This window comes from Helicoverpa zea, chromosome 14 (assembly GCF_022581195.2).
Source record: "Helicoverpa zea isolate HzStark_Cry1AcR chromosome 14, ilHelZeax1.1, whole genome shotgun sequence".
Taxonomy (NCBI): Eukaryota; Metazoa; Arthropoda; class Insecta; order Lepidoptera; family Noctuidae; genus Helicoverpa; species Helicoverpa zea.
This window is the reverse complement of record NC_061465.1, coordinates 9,749,134-9,771,217: the sequence shown is the minus strand read 5'-3', so window position 1 is coordinate 9,771,217 and position 22,084 is coordinate 9,749,134. Positions and strand designations below refer to the sequence as shown.

The 22,084-nt window shown below is 39.1% G+C and overlaps 2 protein-coding genes across 2 annotated transcripts in view; one reads left to right on the top strand and one right to left on the bottom strand.

The window, feature by feature from the left end:
* Positions 1–22,084, bottom strand: part of LOC124636308 (UDP-glucosyltransferase 2) — a 62,575-nt gene that overhangs the window by 31,782 nt on the left and 8,709 nt on the right. Inside the window, exon 2 of the mRNA XM_047172346.1 lies at positions 3,129–3,263. Within this exon, the coding sequence (XP_047028302.1) occupies positions 3,129–3,131 (3 nt within the window). The 5' untranslated portion in view covers positions 3,132–3,263. The remainder of the gene's footprint in view (positions 1–3,128; positions 3,264–22,084) is intronic.
* LOC124636671 lies at positions 10,005–12,524 on the top strand. The gene has a single exon (XM_047172833.1). It carries the CDS (start codon positions 10,005–10,007, stop codon positions 12,522–12,524), a length of 2,520 nt encoding a protein of 839 aa, XP_047028789.1.

Sequence of the window (22,084 nt, the reverse complement as noted above, 5' to 3'; positions counted from 1 at the left end):
ACAACCTACTTCCCGCATTTGGGAGAAAAGAATACCTAGTGGTATCCCTGGTACCAAAAATACCAGTATAGTATTCATGGTCACTGGGTTGAGGGGGTCAGATAGGGCAGTCGCTTCTTGTAAAGCACTGGTTAGACTGGTGACCCAGCTACATTCGGTTAGACTGGAAGCCGACCCCAACATAGTTGGGAAAAAGGCTCGGGGGATGAGGATGATGATGGTACCAAAAATCATAAACGACGTAGCTTACTTTCGCAGTTTCAATATTAATATACCTAGATATTAGTGTAGGGTCAAATTGAGTAGACCTGTCTGGTCTAGGTTTTAGTAAAACACATAACGAAAATCTGTTGCTCATCGTTCGTTTCGAGGCTAATGTCAGACGCCTAAAAGTTCGAATCGTGTTTTTTACGACAAAACTTACTTAATTATTCTATTATACAACAAATAGGAGTAGTAAAACGTTATTGAAAACTTAAGTACAAGTATTGCATATTTATAAAAAGTAAAATGTTTTTTGAAAATTTATTTAACGAAACATAAATTACAATTATTTTTTATACTTTCTTCCCTTCTGAATTGCATCAAGCTGGGTCTGACCACTGACTTTCCCTAAAATACGTCACTGGCCCCTTAAGCCTACCTACTTACCTAATACTTGCAATATACAAAAAATATACAAAAAATAAATACATCTTCATCATCCCCCTATCTCAATTCAATCAATCTCAATTTCATTTTTTCGAAGCAACACGTCTTCTTCTTTCATATTTCTCTTTCTAATGACATCACATAAGTAACATTCTTATTTAAATACTAGAAATTCATCCTCAAAAGCCTAGCTTTATCCCAACTATGTACGATGTAGCTGAGTGCCAGTGTTTTATAAAGAGCCACTGCCTATCTGACCTCCACAACCTAGTTAACCGGGCAACCCGACACCTCTTGGTAAGTTATTATTATGATTAGGTACTTAATACATACAATTTTATCAGAAAAAAGCAAGCTTAACTTAGGCCCCACAAATTCCAAGGCCTACTTTAAGAAGTATTCACGTAACTGTTCTACAAACTGAAAGTAAATATTTAACTTGTATGTAGTTCAGTAAACTTGGCTCGAAAGTAAAATATTTATGAAGAGTTAATAGGCATTAAACTGCTGTTGCCAAGTTGTTCACTAAGCTTCTTTATTTTATGTAGACTAGTTTCTACCTGCGGTTTCACCCATAAGTGCTTGAGAAACTTCGGTAAAAAGTAGCCAAAAACCTTCCTTAATAAATAAGCTATCTATTATAGAATGAATGTTTGAAATCACTCTAGTAGCTCATGAGATAAGCGCGTTTAAGTAAACAAATAAACAATATCTTTAGCTTTCTATCAATATACTTAGATAATACATACTTAAGCAGAAACGAGGATATCCTACAAGACATCAGCTAACATCTTCCGGGAACAAAAACATAACAATAATAAATACTACGTTATTTATAACAGGACACTAATTAAATCCATTTGCAGTCACAGACTGCCTTTATTTTTTTATCCTTATGTCTTGGTAGCCATAGTTTGACGTGTAAAGGTGGTAAGCACCCATTGTGGCGTTGATATATAGGATAATGAGCCATTTTACCAATATATGGCGTTATGACTAGGAAGCTTCGTTTGTTTGTTTGAGTGTATGTTCATGACTAAGGCCAATGATAAGTTGCGTCGAATTTTCGACGGGTTTTTTTTGGGAAGAAAGTGATTTTTTAAAGGAATAATTTTCAGATCGATTTTATGTGTTATCCTTTTTTCTTGCTTAACTCGCATAGAATAAAGCAGAATGGAAACCAATTATTTACAAAAATATATGTTAGAATTTAAGTAACACCAAGAGAAGGTTGTATATCTAAATTTAAAATATGGTTTTCATGAAAGTTTTCCTTTCCTTGAAAGATGTTTTCTATAATTCAAATAGGTGGCAACTAATTTAATTTGCTAACAACAACAAAAAATCTATCAATCGTTGTTTATTAAATCCGACAAAAACTTTTCCATATCTGTTCAAAACTAAGCTTAGTCAAGGGCAAATTAAAATTAACTTAATTTAGGGGGAGGAAATATAACTGCTTGAAGCCCTAATTCGGTTCAATCTGTAAGTTCTTACTAAAGATATTACTAAGGTTCAATGAATAGAGGTTTATTATTAACTCAAATCGTATTGAAGATATTTTCAATGCCTACTTATAGTAATTACAGAATCACTATTTATCCTTAGTTTGATTTCAATTTCCAAACACGATATTAGGTGTAGATAATTTTGTCTATACTTATTATCAATTTGTTTTCAGTAAAATTTGTATTACGCACAGAAATCATGTATAATTCACTCGTATTTGATACCTCATATTCAGTAATGTTTTATTACTATTTTTTAACTATTTTTAAATTAAAAACCACCCTTGAATAAGCATAGCTTTTCGACAAAATCTGTCAATTTGTCGATTACCTCAGAAATACCAAGTCAATTGATGCGAACTGTATCAATACCTAAGTATCTAACAACTCCGGAATTGTACCAATCAAAAATGTTTCAGCATTATATTATTAGCAACAGTTCAGTAAGTACAGGGAAATTGCCTATAAAACAATGCAATTCAGCTGCGTTTCTTGTTCGTTTATATAGAGCAAGAAATGTTAACAACATAATAATATATAAGAACTACTTTCTTTCAAATAACCTGCCGCATTATTTTTTAGTCTAGTTTTTTTCAGCTACATTAAAAAAACAGTTGGGAAAAATATCCTAACTGCTTTTAATCTAAAAGTAAGCGAGCTACTTTTTAATGTATGACTTAATTTAACTTCATAATTTACTTGTAGACTTTGGCCCACTTCAAAGTTGTCATGTAATCTTATCAACGTAAACTGATTCACAAATTAATTGTTGCTAATGAACTTAAAACAAGAACAAACCTTCTAAGACATTAAGTTTATTATGATACCATTCCTACATAAATTATTTTTATTTTTGTTGTTTTAATTTTAACTGCGAAAACGCGGGAAAATTCTCCGCCATACTTGTAACAAATGTCAAAAGCGCGCGCATACAGCCTAATCCATAAATTAAAACAAAAAGCAACTCACCATTTTTCCAGTCGATGTTCACAAAACTGAACTAAATTATTACACTTTAACACAAAAAATCACTGAATCAGCAGTCATTCACTTTGGTACACAACACTGTCTGAATCTGATGCACAAAATGTTGCCACTTCTCGCCTGCAAAAAAAAAAGAATATAATAGTGGCTTAGTGAAAGTAAGTGTCGGGCCTGATGCTTTTTGCTCGGCTGTGAGATGTTTCGATACCAACCAATAGTTTTGGTGGGCTATTGGCAAATGATTAAGGTGACGGTCCATTGGACGCATTATGTAAATGTTTTGCAAGAACCATGTTTCAGATTGTGGTTAGCAATGAGGTTTGCAGTCGCCGTTTAAGAAAGTAAAAAAATATAATTCTTATTTCAAAATAGAATATTAATTGGTAATATTTTTGGCGTGGTAATTTTAGCTGTGTAAAATATAAATAGTTTGCTAATACTGCATAATTAAAGTTTACGTTTAATTATGCAGTATTTAGAATATAGTTTCTTAAAATGCCGGCAAAGTATCGAACATTGGTTGTTGAATGCTGTAGTGCCAATGACTGCAATAATCATGACAGATCGGATAAGTCCGTAGTTGGCCCCACCATACTTTAAGGAAAAGGACAAACCCGTGAGGTAGACATAACAATGGGTACTTAAGCTCTTATTCATAAACTTATCAAAGCAAGATATAGAATATATATAACATATAAGACTTTTAAAGAGATATATTTATTATTTTAGAGAATATACAACATGTAACGTAATTAACGCACACCCTCAAACACCCTAATTAGAATATTATGTTATAATCATAATACATACACTGAATTTTTAATTTAACATGCGCCGCGCGCCGCTCGACTCGACACAACATAACGAAACTACGGAAAAAGCCGACAATACACGAAGTCTTATTACTTTGAGTTACGGTCTATTTGAATTTGTTTTGACTGTACAGGGTTAATATGACAATAATTTCCGTAGTTTTAATTATTTTTGGGATAAAATATTACCTATATTATTATAAATTTTAAAAAACCCCCGACCCAAAAAAGCACGCAATTATTATGACAAAAGGTTAAAAACGCTAAACCCTAAAAAAGCAAAAAATAACTTTTAACACTACGTAAGTACCAACTAAAGCATGTCAGACTAAACTAAATTTTGTCGTGTCGGGGGACCGCTCTAATTTATTAGCTTAACGTTAGAAGTAATTATATACTACTACATTATATATACTTCTTATAACTTTTTATATAATTTTGTTTAGATACGTGTTTTTTTATACGAATGTTGTAATTAAGTAGGTATCATTTGATTAATGTAGTATTTTTAAAGGTAAAAAGCGGTCCCCCGACACGTCAAAATTTAGTTTAGTCTGACATGCTTTAGTTGGTACTTACGTAGTGTTAAAAGTTATTTTTTGCTTTTTTAGGGTTTAGCGTTTTTAACCTTTTGTCATAATAATTGCGTGCTTTTTTGGGTCGGGGGTTTTTTAAAATTTATAATTTAATTTTATTTCATGCTTTTTGAAGGAGCTCCTTAATTTTTCCTTCTTTCATTTAATTTCTTTTATTTTAAGATGTGGTCGCTATATGCGATCTCGGCTAAAGGAAGCTGTTTAACAATCCTCATGACAAACTGGCTCTGGGAGAATTGCACAGATTGAGAAACAATAAAGATTAACCTTTGGTCATTTTAGACTTTCAGCAAAAATACATATAAATCGGTTTATCCGTTTCATTCCGGCATTCCAGGGTTTCATCCGCCACATCCTATTTCCAGCATCAGGTTCTAGTCAATTAGAAAAATGAAGAGAGCTAGTCAAGATAAATTCAACGAGCCCAAACTCGATGGGTTTACTAAAAGGCAGTTCAGGGTTACGTCTCCTATCTTCGTGTCCTAACAGCAGACCAGCTCAGTGGTTCCAGAAGACATTAGTGTTTCAAATTTCTGATCCCACATATGCTTGCAAGTAAACTGAGCGTGTAACATTCCTATCACACCTAACAAACGAGCTGATGACCTTGAAGACCTGAACCGATTTCCACCAAACATAGCTAAGAACACTCCCGAATGACATACCTTTCAAACAAAAAAAACCGCATTACAATCGGATCATCCGTTTGGGAGCTACGATGCCACATACACACACACACACACACACAGACACGTCAAACTTATAACACCCCGTCGTTTTTGCGTCGGGGGTTAAAAAATGATATAAATCGATTCAGTAAACGATTCTGAACAAACTAATTTCAGGATGTGCGTTAATTAAGTTACATGTTGTATATAATATATAAGACTTTTAAAGAGATCTTTTTTACGTTAAAAATAAAAAGACTCACCCTACTTTCAATTTTAGATGCTTTTAACAAGAAAGTCTCAGTTTATGACCATTTTATTACTATTTTGTCAGCGTTTTTACAATTCACGCCTAGTTGAACGGCTCGGTATAAAAAGCGTAATTTCGCAATATACCTAGGTACCGATGGTTTTTCTCGTTTATAAATCCTGAAGAAATGTTAGAACACGTATTGCCTAAACTGAAAAACTGCCGATTCGGTATAATTTGAAGTGGTCGTTTATTTTTTACTGAGTTGCTTAAACGTAACTTAGTACTTTAGTAACGCAGAAGGGAATGAGAACCAGGAATTTCGTACCGAGCTACTTATTTCTTTTATTTTTTTTATAATTTCTTACTTTTGTTGCGCAACATTACACAATAGATTAAGGTTAGTCAACTTTTTACCTAGATTAATTCTTACAAGAATAATCTTCATTTATCTTCAAGAAAATATTTTTTTATTTTTTTTAATAAATGTAAACTGCTTGCTGTTTTCTAACCTTCTTGTAATGAGGTCACGACATCTGTCCCAAAGCTAGTTTCCCCTAAAACTGAACCCGAGATTTCTTGGAACTCGTTTTTCTTTAAGGAAACTTGTTCAAATAAACGGATAAGTTACGAAAGTATGTTTTATTACTTTAAAAGGTTTTGTAAGACGGCTGGAAGCTGCGTCATTCTTATTTTTGTCGTGTAATCCTTATGTCAGTCGTAGGTATATTTTATGCCGTTTTTCAATTAATGTTACAGAGAATATAACTCACCATCGTTATTATTTACTATGCAGGTAAATTAATTTGCCATTTTAAAACAAGTAAGTATTCTCCGCGCTATTTAAAATTCTTACACGAACATATTTTTAAAATTAAAATCTGATGTTTACCAATCTGACGTTAATAAAAAAAAAATAGTTTTAAGACTTCAATCTTTTAAGAGATGGGAATACCTAGTAGTTTCTCTTCAACATACAAAATAAATATTTGTAAAGATTATTTATCAACAATATTGTCATGTTTACTTTATAGGTTGTATATTCTGTAAAATGTCATACAAACTTCTTCATGAGAAAGCCTTATTACATTCTTAATCTTATATTCCCTCTAAAAGCATATTTATGCAGAAAACTATCTATTTCTTCACACATAAACCAACACCTAATTCTTACATTTATTCACAACCTCGCATTCTGTAGTAATTTGCATACCATATTTACATTGCGCCTAAGTATAAAATTTCTCTATTCAATAACAATAACGTTAAGCATTTAAGACCACTGCCTCAGCGTTGCATAATGTTTAAAACTTGTTCTGCAATAAACTTAGATAATGTATTGTTTACTTTACTATAGCAAAAAGGTGTTAAACACACCCACGTGACAAAGAAATAAAAAATCTATGAACATACACAATACTCAATTCTTTATTAGCACATATTCGTGACCTGAGTAAAGAGTAACCATCTTTTTTATAATTGAACTAGCTTCTGTCCGCGGATTTACCCCTGTACCGGGGAAATTACTCCGTATAAACCTACTACTACGTCTGCAAAAAAAAGTATCTAGCCTATGACCTGCTTCGATAAAGGGCCTATCAGGCCTAAAGTCTATAGACTTTTCAAATCGGACCTTATGCGTTTATATTCACTCGTTACAGTGAACAAACCGACTCTTAACATTTAAAAGGGAATAAAAGCTGTTGATCAAAAAATATCACTCACAGCATCCATAGTTATCCATAACTTTATTCATTTATCCATATCAAAATATATTACCGTCTTGCTTACTAGAGATAGGTATACGATACTTGTATGTGGCTAGTATCAAAATTCTCTCTCTAATATGCAAATACTACACACTAACAATACACTACACATAAGTAGATAGAAAATATTTTTCTCTGTACTTCTCAAAGTTGCGTTCGGAGATAATCAACAAGGCATACACCTTCACACCAGGGTGGATGGTAAGCTCTTCAATATTTCGCTCCTTAAATCCAAAAAACATCGCCAGGATATTATCGTTGATAGCTTACTGTTTGCGGATGATGCAGCATTTGTTGCTTCAAGCCCATCGCAACTTCAGGAAATGCTGGATAGGTTTAATAAAGCTTGTAAGCAATTCTCTATGTCAATCAACGAAAGGAAGACGGTAATTATGACGCAGGGGATTACTGAGATACCCACAATCTCACTGGATGGTTCACCACTGGAGGTTGTTAAAAACTTCTGCTACCTGGGATCCACAGTCACAAATAACCTTTGCCTGGACGCCGAAATAAACAGCCGCATCGGTAAGGCCTCTACGATGTTCGGGAAGCTGAGCGCAAGAGTTTGGCACAACAAATATCTAACAGTTAAGACTAAGATTATTATCTACCAGACATGCATCTTATCCATACTCTTGTATGGCGCGGAGACCTGGACATCGTATGCTAAACAGGAGCGGAGATTAAACAACTTCCATATGCGCTGTCTCCGGCGCATTTTGGATATTTCTTGGAAGGATCGAGTAACAAACGAGAAGGTGCTTAGTATGGCGTGCATACCTAGCATAACCGCACTTCTTAAACAAAGAAGATTGCGCTGGCTAGGGCATGTGCAGCGGATGGAACCTTCTCGTTTGCCAAGACAAACTCTCCTCGGCCAAATATCAGATGCCAAGCGACCAGTTGGGCGGCCATTGTTGCGATTTAAAGATAGCGTTAAACGCGACATGGTATCGTTTAAAATCGACCCGAACATCTGGGAAAAACTCTCTGATGACCGTGATAGTTGGAGGAAAAAAATATCCGATGGAGTGGTCGCGCATGACAGTGCCTGGTTCGATCTGCTCTCCAAAAAACGCGATCTACGTCACCAACGAATGGCACAGCCTCCAACATCACCAGGAACTCAATTCGTCTGCGGACGTTGCGACCGGCGATGTCGCTCCCGTATAGGCCTTGTTAGCCATCAGCGCAAGTGCCAAAGCCAAACCACCTGAAACGGATGCAGCTTTAATCATCTTTTATAGATGTTATCAGGCCATAGTTAAGTAGATAGAATATACGCACGGCGGCCGTTAAACATTGACTAGCATCGAACCATACTGTACCTAACAAACCTATGTTCCTTAGTACTGTAGCACTTCGTACAACTCAAATGGACGTTAGACAGACATGTCGACCTGTCTCACAAAGGCGAACGTAGTGTTGAACTAATTCAGTCAAGCTTGTCCGAATCGCTTGTTTCCTGAGAACAGCGTATAGGGAGATTGTAACCCTGTCTTTGTTAAACTAGGTACAACACTGGATATTGAGGGTAACATGCTTTCTAAGGGTGTAATGAAACCAAATGAACAAAGACCTAAGAGTTAGAAATGGTATTTTAAAATTATTTCTGTAGCAAATTGAATGAGACTTATCAGCAATATGGAATAGAGTATACGTAGTAGAATATATACCTATACTACATTTTTTTACTATTTTTTTTCTGGATATAGGAAGTGGTTCCCTCGGAACGCGGATGTGAAAAGCTAGTCTTCTTATCACCGTAAAAAATAACTAGATATTTGTTCCAGAAAAACTATCTAATTTATATTCTAGCTGCTCACGAATATTCTAATATGACAAGGAAATAAATGAAAGTCACTTTACCCGACTAACGAAGAAGGTTTTTGTTCATAAAGTTCCTTCCGTTACATCTGTGTACACGTTTTTTCTTCAAGGTGCATTAAAACGGTCAAGGAGTGAATTATAATTTTTAACTGGGATTATAAACATTCGATAAAGGCGAGCCGCTTCTGTATCTTGCCAAAAACTTGCAAGTTAATTATTGGGGACAAGGTATCCTTTAAAATTAAATGATTTTGGATTTTTAAAAGCATTTTGTAACTGTTTTTTTAATGTCCGAATATTGCTGCCGGTTTGGTTATCGCAATCTACCTACGCTTCTGCGCGGTTGATCATTGGAAAAAATTAATGAAAAATATTTTTGAGTTCCATTTCAATTTATTATCGGTCAACAATCGGGTCAGGAAAACGAGCGTGATGTCATTGAACTGTTCACAAGGGTAATGTACGAGTCATCGTATCATGTTTCGACACTATAATTAATAAAACAGTGCAAATTAGCCACTCGGCGGAATCGGTCGTTTTCATTGACAATACCTTTTCCCCTACATCTCGACATTTTCTATCACCTTTGACTTCCTATCAATTATCCTATCACTAAATGTAGAGATCACTACATTTAATGGTCCTTCGAGCCGGATTTCCCGGCTTATCATTCCCTCGTACCCTGTTCGTGTAATAGGCGTCGCGTTACTTGACATTATCAACTTTGGACATTATCATCGACATCGACAAATCCTTCGGAAAAGTGACATTCAAGTGTGGTTGCAGTGTTTCGTTGTCCAAGTGTAGTAGCGAATCGGTTTGACTGGCCTCTCACAAGCGAGAATCACCGGTTGAATTGAGACAAGGGCGCACATACTGCATAAGGATAGCAGACACGGTACTTCAAAGTATTCCTGACATTTATCATTCGACATGGAGCATCTTCTTCAGCGGCAAAACGAGTTGATTCAGGACATCAATCGAGTTGGGCTGAATTTCGCGAAGGACAGCGCGAACCGCAAAACCAAGGAATACCTCGACAAACGCACTACCGCCCTAGATCAATTTTGGGGTGAGTTTGAACAGAACCATAGACAACTATTGGCTCAGGAAGACGATTCTGAGTATTTCGTCAATAACATATTCCAACAAACTAAAGACTTCTACGAGAAACAGCGTAAAATGATCGCGAGTTACCCTCCGTTATTACCGCCTTTTGCTGCCACCGGTGCTGGTTCTAGCAAAGCATTCGACAATAATTTTACCTGTGAAGACCGTGGCACCAACCCAGGCGGCCCCGTAGAAGAACTTCTTTCACAACAAAGGACATATTTTAGAGCTTTATCTCGTGTTATAAAGCGTCCAGACATCAATAACATCGAGGAAAAATGGGAAATTGAAGACCTACTAAAGGACCTTCAGCATCGTTGGCGTATAATCGACGAATTACATATGCGCATCGACAACATCTTAGAAGGCAGTGATCGCGACTACGAAGACGAGTTTATGACATATGAAAATATGTACAACAAAATTAAACGACAGTTAAATCGCAAATTGAGTTCAACTTCACATCTCCAACAATCGACACCCAAGATCGACATCCCGGTATTTTCTGGGAATTATAGGCAGTGGCCAACATTTATCGATCTCTTTAACGAGACCATACATAACAATAATGGCATCAGCAATGCACAGAAAATGCAATATTTAAAGGGTAAACTACGCGGCGAGGCGGAGCGCCTCATCCAACATCTTACCATATCTGCGGAAAACTACGAGACGGCAAGAGATCTTCTCATGCATCGCTATAACAACACCCAAATCCTATTCACAAATCAGGTCGAAATATTCCTATCACAACCTTCTGTGCACCGACAGTCTTCATTCGAATTAAAACGCCTGTATGACACTACTATGGAGAGTATACATGCGATCCATAATCTTGGGGTCGATACGACATCATGGGATCCTCTGATTGTGCATTTAATTTGCAAGAAGTTAGATCCAGAGACCTATTCCGATTATAAGCAATCTCGCAAGTCTCCTCGCGAGCTTCCGTCATTTGAAGAACTCATGAAATTCATTGAAAGCAAGTTTACTGCGCTCGAACCCTTGACAAAGAAAGACACCGAACCAAAGCCTTCGTTTTCATCTAAACCAACATTCAAGCCTGGTTTTCAAAAAAGACCATCATTCAAGCCTCATCAAGCTGGGGTTACATTCACACCAAAGTGCGCATTATGTGAAGACAAACACGACTTGTACCAGTGTAAACGGTTCCTTAACATGAGCCCGGAAACACGCCTGACGTCAATTGCTAAGAATGACATATGTCAAAATTGCTTGTATAAGCATAATGGCAAGCCGTGTAATTCGACGAAACGATGTAAATATTGCCATGAATATCATAATTCTATAATACACGACGACATTTTGCAATCTAGGTCACAACAAAATGCAATTATTTCCTCGCCCTCTACGAGTACCTCGAATGACAATCGACAACCAAAACCGCATAGCAACAAGCCACCTAGTGTTAACCACGTTGCTGCGGATGACGAAGAGATATTATTGACAACCGTATCACTGAGAGTAAGGGCCGCTGACGGCAACTTTATGACACTTAGAGCACTTTTGGATCAAGGCTCTCAAATATCTCTAATCTCAGAGAATGCAGCTCAGACATTAGGACTACAGCGCCGACATATTAATGCATCAGTCTCGGGGATTGGCACGACCACCAAAAGTGGCAAAGGCATCGTCTTTATCGAGTGTCAATCTATATATGAAGACTACAGCTTCACGACACAAGCCCTCGTCATATCAAGAGTCATCAATCCCTTGCCAAACAACACATTCTGCAAACAATCATGGCCACATTTACAAAACATCAACCTCGCCGACCCACACTATAACGTATCTAAACCGATCGATCTACTACTGGATGCGAGTGTCTATTCCGACATTATCATGTCTGGACTTATCAAGGGGCCACTGCAGGCTCCCATCGCTCAACAGACAAGGTTAGGATGGATACTGTCCGGCAACGTTAGAACGTTTAACTGTCACGTGGTCATCAATGAAGTGGACGATTTATCTAAGTTTTGGGAGATCGAGGGCATACAAGACAACACATCAAACTTGTCTGAACAAGATCAATATTGTGAAGATTTCTATCAAACGACCACTCAACGTTTAGACTCTGGAAGATATCAAGTAGCCCTTCCTATGAAGCAGGGATTCGAAAATCTCCTTGGAACGTCAAGGTCAAGAGCTATCATGCAGTTTAAACAGTTAGAAAAAAGAATGTCTAAAAATGACACCTTATCAACTGCATACCGCAATTTCATGGACGAATATTTGCAACTAGGCCACATGAGTAACGTGAGCGAGTCGCGCAGCCACGTGACGTCAATGCCTACGTGTTATTTACCTCATCACGGCGTTTGAATATGAACTCTACAAGTACGAAGTTTAGAACTGTTTTTAACGCCTCAAGCAAGACTTCAACTGGATACAGCCTTAACGACCTAATGGAACGTGGTCCTAACCTGCAGCAGGACCTTCAGGGACTTGTTCTGTTGTGGAGAACTCATAAATATGTCATCACGTCAGACGTTGAGAAAATGTTTAGGCAGATCATTATCAGAGAACAAGACAGGGCACTACAAACTATCGTCTGGAGGTCGATTCCCGATGAACCCCTAAGTGAATATCGCCTAAATACCGTCACGTATGGCACCAAGGCCGCGCCATTCCTTGCGATGAGGACATTGCGCCAAATAGCTCTGGATCATTCCGAAGAGTATCCTCTTGCCGCTGCTGCGCTACAATCATCATTTTATATGGATGATCTCCTGGCCGGAAATGACGACAAAATCCAGGTTAAAGAGCTACAACGACAATTAATCAAAGTTCTGCAAGGAGCCGGCATGAACTTACGTAAATGGTCGAGTAATAGCCCTGACATTATTAACGATTTGCCGTCCAATCAAACCAGCTCTCCTCTCGAGTTCCGTGATGTAGAATCCCGTAAAACCTTGGGACTCAGGTGGAACCCATCAACTGACACATTCAGTTTTCATAACAAAATTGACCATAAGACAAATGACAACCAGAAGTACACTAAGAGACAACTTCTGTCCGACATATCAAAGATCTACGATCCTTTAGGCTGGTTATCACCTCTAACAATTAAGGCAAAAATTATTTTTCAACAAACATGGCTATCAAACTTACAGTGGGACGACGAACTACCCACCGACATACATACAGGATGGCATTCCCTGAGAGAAGATCTGAAAACCATAGAAAGATTTCAGATTGACAGATACCTGGGTGACAAACAAACTTATCAATTGCACGGGTTTTGCGACGCCTCAGAAAAGGCCTACGCATGTGCCGTGTACATTACAACATGTGACAGTAAAGGCGAGTACACAACGCGCTTAGTCATGGCAAAAACTAAGTTGGCCCCACATAATAAACAAATATCGCTTCCGAGATTGGAATTATTGGGTGCCTTACTTTTATCACAACTGTTGAAAAAAATTTCAGAAATTATATCCGTATCCACGGTCAATGCATGGACAGACTCAATGGTGGTGCTGGGTTGGCTAAATGGAGACGTCAATAGGTGGAAAGCATTTGTAGCTAATCGAGTAAGACAAATCACCGAAGTCATCCCGCCATCTCAGTGGCATCACGTGAGATCAGAAGACAATGCCGCGGACTGTGCAACGCGCGGTCTATCGGCAACATCGCTACAAGAGCACAAGTTGTGGTGGGCAGGCCCGCTGTGGCTTAATTCACCGACTTCTTGTCAAGACACACCCTCTATCAAAATTGAAACCCCGTTGATCGAAGTCAAGAAATCAACGAATGTGAACGCAGCCTTACACCACAGTGAAAATATCATTATTAAATTATTACAAAACAATAGTTCATTGACACGAGTAAATCGCATCGTGGGCTGGATATCACGTTTCATCGCACGACTTCGGAATTGCACTTCGACACAAAATGCTGACACTCTGACAACAATCGAGTTAAAAACTGGGCAAAACATTATTATCAAAACTATTCAATCCCTGGAATTTGCAGACGACATTTATCATTTGAAGAAAGAAGGTCGCGTTCGAAGCTCGAGCAAGATCTCAGGCCTCAATCCTTACTTAGACCAAACTGGCCTCTTGAGGATTGGCGGGAGACTAGAACAATCATCCATCGCTCATTCTGCAAAACATCCTGTGATCATACCGGGTAAAACCCGGCTGACAGAACTTATCATAAACCAAGCACATATCACGACATTACACGGCGGACCCCGATTGACATTATCATTTATCCGACAAAATTTCTGGATTATTGGGGGTATTCGCGTTGTAAAGAAAATCATCCGACAGTGCATCAAGTGTAGACGCTTCAGTCAAGAAACCAGCAAGCAAATCATGGCGGACCTACCCCGACCGAGAGTCAACCCTTCACGACCGTTCACAAATACAGGAGTGGACTTCACTGGACATGTAGAGGTCAAGGCTAACAAGGGACGGGGGGTTAAAACGACGAAAGGGTACATAGCTGTATTCGTTTGCCTTGCGACAAAGGCAGTGCATCTTGAGCTGGTGTCTGACTTGAGTACACCTGCGTTCCTGGCGGCATTCCGACGGATGGCCGCTCGCCGTGGCACTCCTCGGCATGTTTACTCGGACAACGGTACCAACTTTGTTGGAGCTGACAAGACACTGAGACAAGAATACAAAGCAATCCTTGACACTATTGACACGTCATTCATCAAAAGCATCAATGAGCTCGGCGTCACCTGGCACTTCAATGCGCCTTCCTGGCCCAGCGCTGGCGGGTTATGGGAAAGCGCCGTAAAGAGCATGAAGTTCCACCTGAAGCGGGTCCTGGGACACCAAAAACTGACATATGAGGAGTTCATTACATTGTTACATCAAATCGAGGCGTGCATGAACTCCCGACCATTGTGCCCGCTGTCTGAAGATCCTGATGACGAAGTTCTCACACCTGGACATTTTCTGGTGGGTGACTCACTGCTAGTAAGGCCACAAACCGATCCTGATAACATTAACTTATCAGCTCGATGGCACCTTGTGCAGACTATGAACAAGCAGTTTTGGAGAAAGTGGTCAAACACGTACCTCCAACACCTACAATCCAGATCAAAATGGAGACAGCCTAGTGAGAATATGAAGGTCGATGACATTGTCGTTATTAAAGAAGACAACATGCCACCTGGGAAGTGGGCTATTGGACGTATCATTGAAGTTCACCCCGGGAAAGACGGCTTTGTGCGAGTCGTAAGTGTGAAAACACAACACAACGTCATAAAGCGCCCTATCACTAAACTTGTTAAGCTGCCTGTCCACAACGACTCACAACGTGATCAAGAACATATACCAAAGGGGAACCAGAACCAAGGACAGCATCGACGTGTTGGCGGCAGCAAGAAGACATCTATGAGTAACTTTATATTCCTAACACTTGTTGCATTCATGTCAATATTATCACCAAGTATGCAACAGGATATAAACCTCTTTAAAATCACCGCCATCGATGAAAGCCAGAATTTATATTTTGATAAAATATCAGATTTACGACACATCAAGGACGAGTGGAAGTTAGTCATATATTACAACATGACATCTTATTGGCAAGGGCTCTCGGCGATAAAACAGTACGTCACTCATGTGAAGTCATTGTGCTACGTAAATACACCTCACGATAGTGCCGTGACGCAACTGCAACATGAGATCAACGAAATCGAACACTACAACAACTTACTGCGTTATAAAAACAAACGAGTACGAAGAGGCCTTTTGAATGGCGTTGGCTACTTGGCAAGTTCATTATTTGGAGTTCTTGACGAAAGATTTGCTGATCAATACAGAAGGGACATAGAAGCGATCACTCACAATGAAAATCACCTTCAAACCCTGATAAAAAATCAGACACTTGTGATTGAATCTGAATACAACATCATCAAACGGAATGAAGAAATAATGAACAAACAAGTTAGCTTTATTAAGGACACACTTAAAAATGTCACCTGGGAAGTTGGTCAAGTGCGACTAGACAATCAAAATAGCAACTACCTCATTTCCTCGTCTTTAGCTGCAAGCATTATCCTGACAAACCTGCGACGTATGCAAGATGTGTTGCTTAACACAGTCACGGATATAAGTCATGGTTACATAGACATACACTTGTTTTCGCCTGAACAACTAGAACATCAAGTTAACATTATATCTGGACAATTGCATGGAGACCTCGCATTACCGACCGACATAAACGATATAAGACAGCTATACAAACTTCTAAAGGTATTCGCGAGAGTCATTGAGAACTACCTTATCATCGAAGTCAGAGTTCCTCTCGTAAGCAATGAAGTATACGAGTTAAACAAGATTATCACTGTGCCCGTAAGGGAGCGAGGAAGGATGCGCTATGTCATATCTCCTTATCAATACATAGCATTCGACCTCAAGAAAGACACTGCTTTCCTTTTGGCGGATCATCATTTACAAACTTGCATTTCTACCCAAAGGGATACTATTCTCTGCTCCTTGGATGAACCACTATATGACTTGAAAATAAAGAGTTCAATCTGCAACATAAAACTAATTGTAAATGATGTCACTACAAATGAATCACCATGCTTATCACTCGTAGCGCCGTGCACAGCCGACAAGTGGATCAAGTTACACCCGCAAAACAGCTGGTTGTACTCATGTTGCGACAAATGCATGGTGCGCATATTCTGTGCTACGGGAACAGCTGTGCATAGTTTAAAGGGAACTGGAATTATAACGCTAGGTCAAGGTTGCGTGATTAAAGGCGAAACCTTCACTATTCGTTCACACAACCAATTCCTGAGCAAGATGCATCAGCAAATGGACATTGTGGAAGTTCCGAAGACATCTATACTGAATACCATCATCAACAGTAGTTATATAGACTCATCCATCCCTGTCGAAGATCACCAGTTGATATACAATCAGTTGCAAAAGGACATTGATCAGCTAAAGGAAAAATCTTCCGAACAAATCAATGCTCATGACATTCATCACTATGCTGCTACCTACATCCTACTAGCATCAATTCTGATTATTACATGTTGCGCTGTTTACTATTGGAGACGTCGTAAACAAGGCCTCCCTGCGCCGACTATTGAAGAAGAAACCATTCCTCACGCAGTCAGCACGTTCAGCATCGATCGAGGGACATCAACTTCTCCTATAACTACGCAACGATTCAAAGTGCCTACTATTAATGTTTAACCTTAACTTTATTGTTATTATGTCCTATTTTTTATTATTTGTTTGTTTCTTTTAAATGGGCAAGATGTACGAGTCATCGTATCATGTTTCGACACTATAATTAATAAAACAGTGCAAATTAGCCACTCGGCGGAATCGGTCGTTTTCATTGACAATACCTTTTCCCCTACATCTCGACATTTTCTATCACCTTTGACTTCCTATCAATTATCCTATCACTAAATGTAGAGATCACTACAGGTAAAATATATTATCACTACATTATTATAAAACAAACTTCTTCCACCTAGGTATTTGTTCTCGATAAACTCAAAAACTACTAGAAGGATTTTAAAGCAGTTTTCACCAAAGGATAGAGTTATGATTATGGTTTAGGTACATATTCATACAGGGCGGGCCTCTAGTCTTCGTTAAATTAAGTGCAAATCAAGTAATACAACAACAACGAAAAAAGTTGCCAAAAAGCTACTATAACTCTTACAACATGTCATCACTAAGAAAACACCATACATACTACGCCAACTAAAAAAACACGTTTTCGAACTATCCAAACAATACGTTTACATAAGTATGACTTAACTAAGAGTTAACAAGTCGTAGTAAGTTACCTTGACATCGAGATGACCGCGTGTTCTGAACGCACGTTAATTTCTTGGACAAACACACTTTCTTACCTCACACATGTTTGATTTTACGATTTGAACACATGACTGGTTTTTGGAAGCTGTGAAAATATGAGTTAGCATGTATTCAATTGTACAATTTGATACGGACTTATGGCTAAAGATATCTGTATTTTCCCTGGATATACATACCGATAACAGAATGTAATGGCAGGAGATAATATAAAATAGGTAACACTGACGAAATATCCCGACTATAATTTCCCCACTTATTTTCTTCCTACTCAAAACACCCAGATTTCGAAACGCCACGTCCATTTTGGACACGAGATTCCTGCTAATGCTAACACACAACGAAATCTTAACTTAGGCATGATGAAACTCATAATTGCCAATCCCAATTTTACTGCAATATTGCTTCCAACTATAGACCAAAATCCAGACACAGACATAATCAACGCAGAGACTAATTGGCAAACTCAAAAGGTATTTGATACCTTTTATGTTGTAAGCATTAAGCAAGGATTTGTACTTCCTTATGGAATACTTCCTTATGGTGTTTCTTTTCTCATATTTTAATTCCTCTTTTGCACATTGGTTGATCTGAATCTTGAATATATCTAAAACTAGTTAACTACAACTACATCACTATATTCTAGGTAATATCGAACTTCATTGAGCATGTTCCCTTGAGAACACGAAGGTAGGACTTGAAATTGACGTTCATCCCGTGCAGCCTTCATAAAATTGTAATGGAAACTCAGAAGCACCCGATATAAGATTCATCGCTTTTATTTTATCGCTCAGATTTTGTGAGAAAACGGTATTATGTGACAACCATTTTGTGTGTTATAGATTCTTTCATAAATGTTTCTTTTTCAAAAAGGACTTCAATTTCGTTTTCTAAAAAGTGCATTGACCTCATAATCTTCATTCGATATGTTAAAATGTGACATCGCAACAACACAGAAGCTATTTTATATTTTCGCTGAGTTGCACCTTTTAACTGTTCAGCCTTTTTATCGTCCCACTGCTGGGCACAGGGCTCCTCTCATACGGAGAAGGATTGAGCACCTTTTAACTATAACAATATAATAACGGACCAATGTTTTGAAGTTGTCAAATCGCCGAATTGACCAATGAGCGGCCAGTACCTATACGGCTGGTTATAGTTTGGTTATCGTAATAATTAAATGGTGCAACTCACACATAATTTTGCATGAAATATTACAAGTTATATTTAATAATTTACAGCGAGTTACACAAGAATTATCTTTCTCGTATATCAGAAGACAAGTGGTTACAATGAATATCCGAATATGGCATTGCAGTTTAAAGTTCACAACATACGTGATAGGGCGAATTGGATCGGCGAAAGGCCACTAGGCCATCTTGAATTTTTAAAATACTGGTAACTGTACCATAAAGTTTCACCCTTCCGTGACTCCCTAGTGACTCCGGGCACTGAAAACCGACTATCTATCCACCTATTTATTGAACCAATTTTATGTTCATTTTCTGTTTTAAGTTCGTATGTTGCCTTAGACCCTTTTTGGATTTTTATTTATTTATTTTCAAGCATATAATTTACATTTTTAAATATTAAATATAAAAATAAAAAACATTTAAAAATATAAAAAATAGGTTGCCACCGATATCGGGCACAGGGTCCAAGGTACCGGTGGTTAGGGTCCCAGAGACAGAAACCTCCTCACAATACGTGCCGTATCAAGGAGTACTGCCTTCTGAATCAGTCCCTTGATCCAGCCGCCCAACGAGAGCCTCCTGAGGTGTTCGTCGAGGCTCTTGGCTATTAAACCATTGGCCGTAACGACAATCGGCACAACAACAGCCGTGTCGACACTCCACATGGCGACAACCTCGTGCGCTAAGTCGAGATACTTTATTTGTTTCTCTTTCTCAGCTTTCACAAGGTTCTCGTCATGCGGAACGGCGACATCGACTATCATCGCGCGGCGCGCTGATCGATCTATCACCACAATATCAGGCTTATTGGCTACAATAGTCCTGTCAGTGATGATAGATCGATCCCAGTACAACGTGATATGGTCCTTTTCGAGAACTGGGTCGGGCGCATACTTGTAGTACGGTACCTCAAGGTCTACAAGGTTGTATTGCAGAGCAAGCTGCTGGTGGATAATCTTGGCCACTTGGTTATGTCTGTGCAAATATTCACCATTAGCCAAACGAGAACAACCAGATATAATATGTCTGATAGACTCACCCGGATGGTGACATGCCCGACATATGTCAACCGTCCCGTCTTTCACGATATATCTCCGGTAGTTATTCGTAAGGATAACTTCGTCCATAATTGCACATACAAACCCTTCGGTTTCTCCAAACAAGTCACCGAAGCGTAGCCAAGATACGGACGCATTGAAGTCTACATCGGGACCATGAAGAGCCCCGAAGAAGCGTCCGTGTAGCTGTTTGCTCTGCCATACCTCCTTGCGATCATGGGTAGTTAGTACCACAGGTCTGCGCCAGTTCTCATTTGCCAACGATAGCGGGGTGAGTCCTTTGTCCACTGCTACCATATCACGATGCATACCCACGTCGCTTTTGAGAAGATATTCTCTGAGACTGCACACCTCACGGTTGTGGAGCGTCTTTGCATTTAAAAAGCCTCGGCCTCCACATTTCCGTGGGATGTACAGTCTCATCACCGACGATCGTGGGTGATGCATTCGTTCTGCGGTCAGCAGTGTGCGGACTCTCCTATCCAAGGTATCCAATTCAGTTTGAGTCCATTTGAGTATGCCGAAGGAGTACATCAGGACTGGCATGACCCAACCATTATAGGCGCGAACCTTGTTGCCGCCTGATAAGGAACTTTTTAGGACCTTATTCAGGCGGCCAAAGAAACGCTCCCGTAATGACTGTTTCATGACAGCCACATTGATGCCTAACCCCTCCGCCATACCCAAGTATTTATATGTATCGTTTGCGGAGAGTGATCTCAGGTTTATGGAATCTGAGAGTTGTACTCCCTCAGATTCCACAATTCCCCCTCGCTTCACATGCATGACTGCACATTTGTCCACACCGAACTCCATCCTGATGCAACTACTGAAATTTTCAGTGATCTTCAGTAGCTTCATCAGCTGCAGTTCTGTAGTGGCAAACAGTTTCAGATCATCCATATAAAGCAAATGGGATATAACCTGACCCCCTCTCCGCAAAGGATAGCCCAGCCCCGAACCCTCTAGCAATGTGCTCAAAGGGTTCAAGGCCAGGCAAAACCAAAGTGGACTCAAACTGTCACCCTGGAATATTCCCCGCTCGATCTTAATAGGATCGCCGGTCCCTTCAATTTGTCTACATCCTGGATAGTGAAGAACCGTTCTCCATTGCTCCATACATGACGCAAGAAAGGCGCGTAGAGTTGTATTTATTTTATACAACTCCAGTACCCTCCTAAGCCATGCATGGGGGACCGAGTCGTAGGCCTTCTTATAGTCTATCCAACATGTCGACAAATTCTTTCGGGATCGTCGAACCTGTTGGCTGATGACCATATCAGTGAGGAGCAGCTCCTTAGTAGCACGGGACCCCTTCTTACATCCATTTTGAGAAACTGACATAATTGAATATTTTTCAATATGTTGGTTTATTTTTAATCTCAAAATAGATGTAAGAAGTTTATAGACCGTCGGTAAACAAGTGATCGGTCTATAATTTTTGGGTTCCGCGGTACTGCCTGATTTGTGGAGCAGATGGGTAACTCCTGTTGTTAGAAACTGTGGGAGCGACCCGGCTTCTAAGGATGACTGAAACTGTGATGCTAAACAGGGGTGTGAACTTTGCAGCCACTTTAACCAGAAATTGTGCAGTCCATCCGGCCCTGGTGATTTCCAGTTTTGCATCGGACGAACTGCACAGGCTACGTCGGAGGAGGTAATATTGACCTCCTCCATTTCTGGTATTTGTTCACACTTCCGTTCAACATCACGTGTCCAGTCACCCTCCTCGTGAAATACGGGCGTCGACCAGAGGTTGCGCCAAAACGTGTTTGTGGCACCATCATCCGGCCGGCTCCCGTCCATCACGTATTGCTCAG

Bases quoted from the DNA above. Each gene is read 5' to 3' on its own strand.
- LOC124636671 (XM_047172833.1), top strand. From the start codon at position 10,005: ATGGAGCATCTTCTTCAGCGGCAAAACGAGTTGATTCAGGACATCAAT.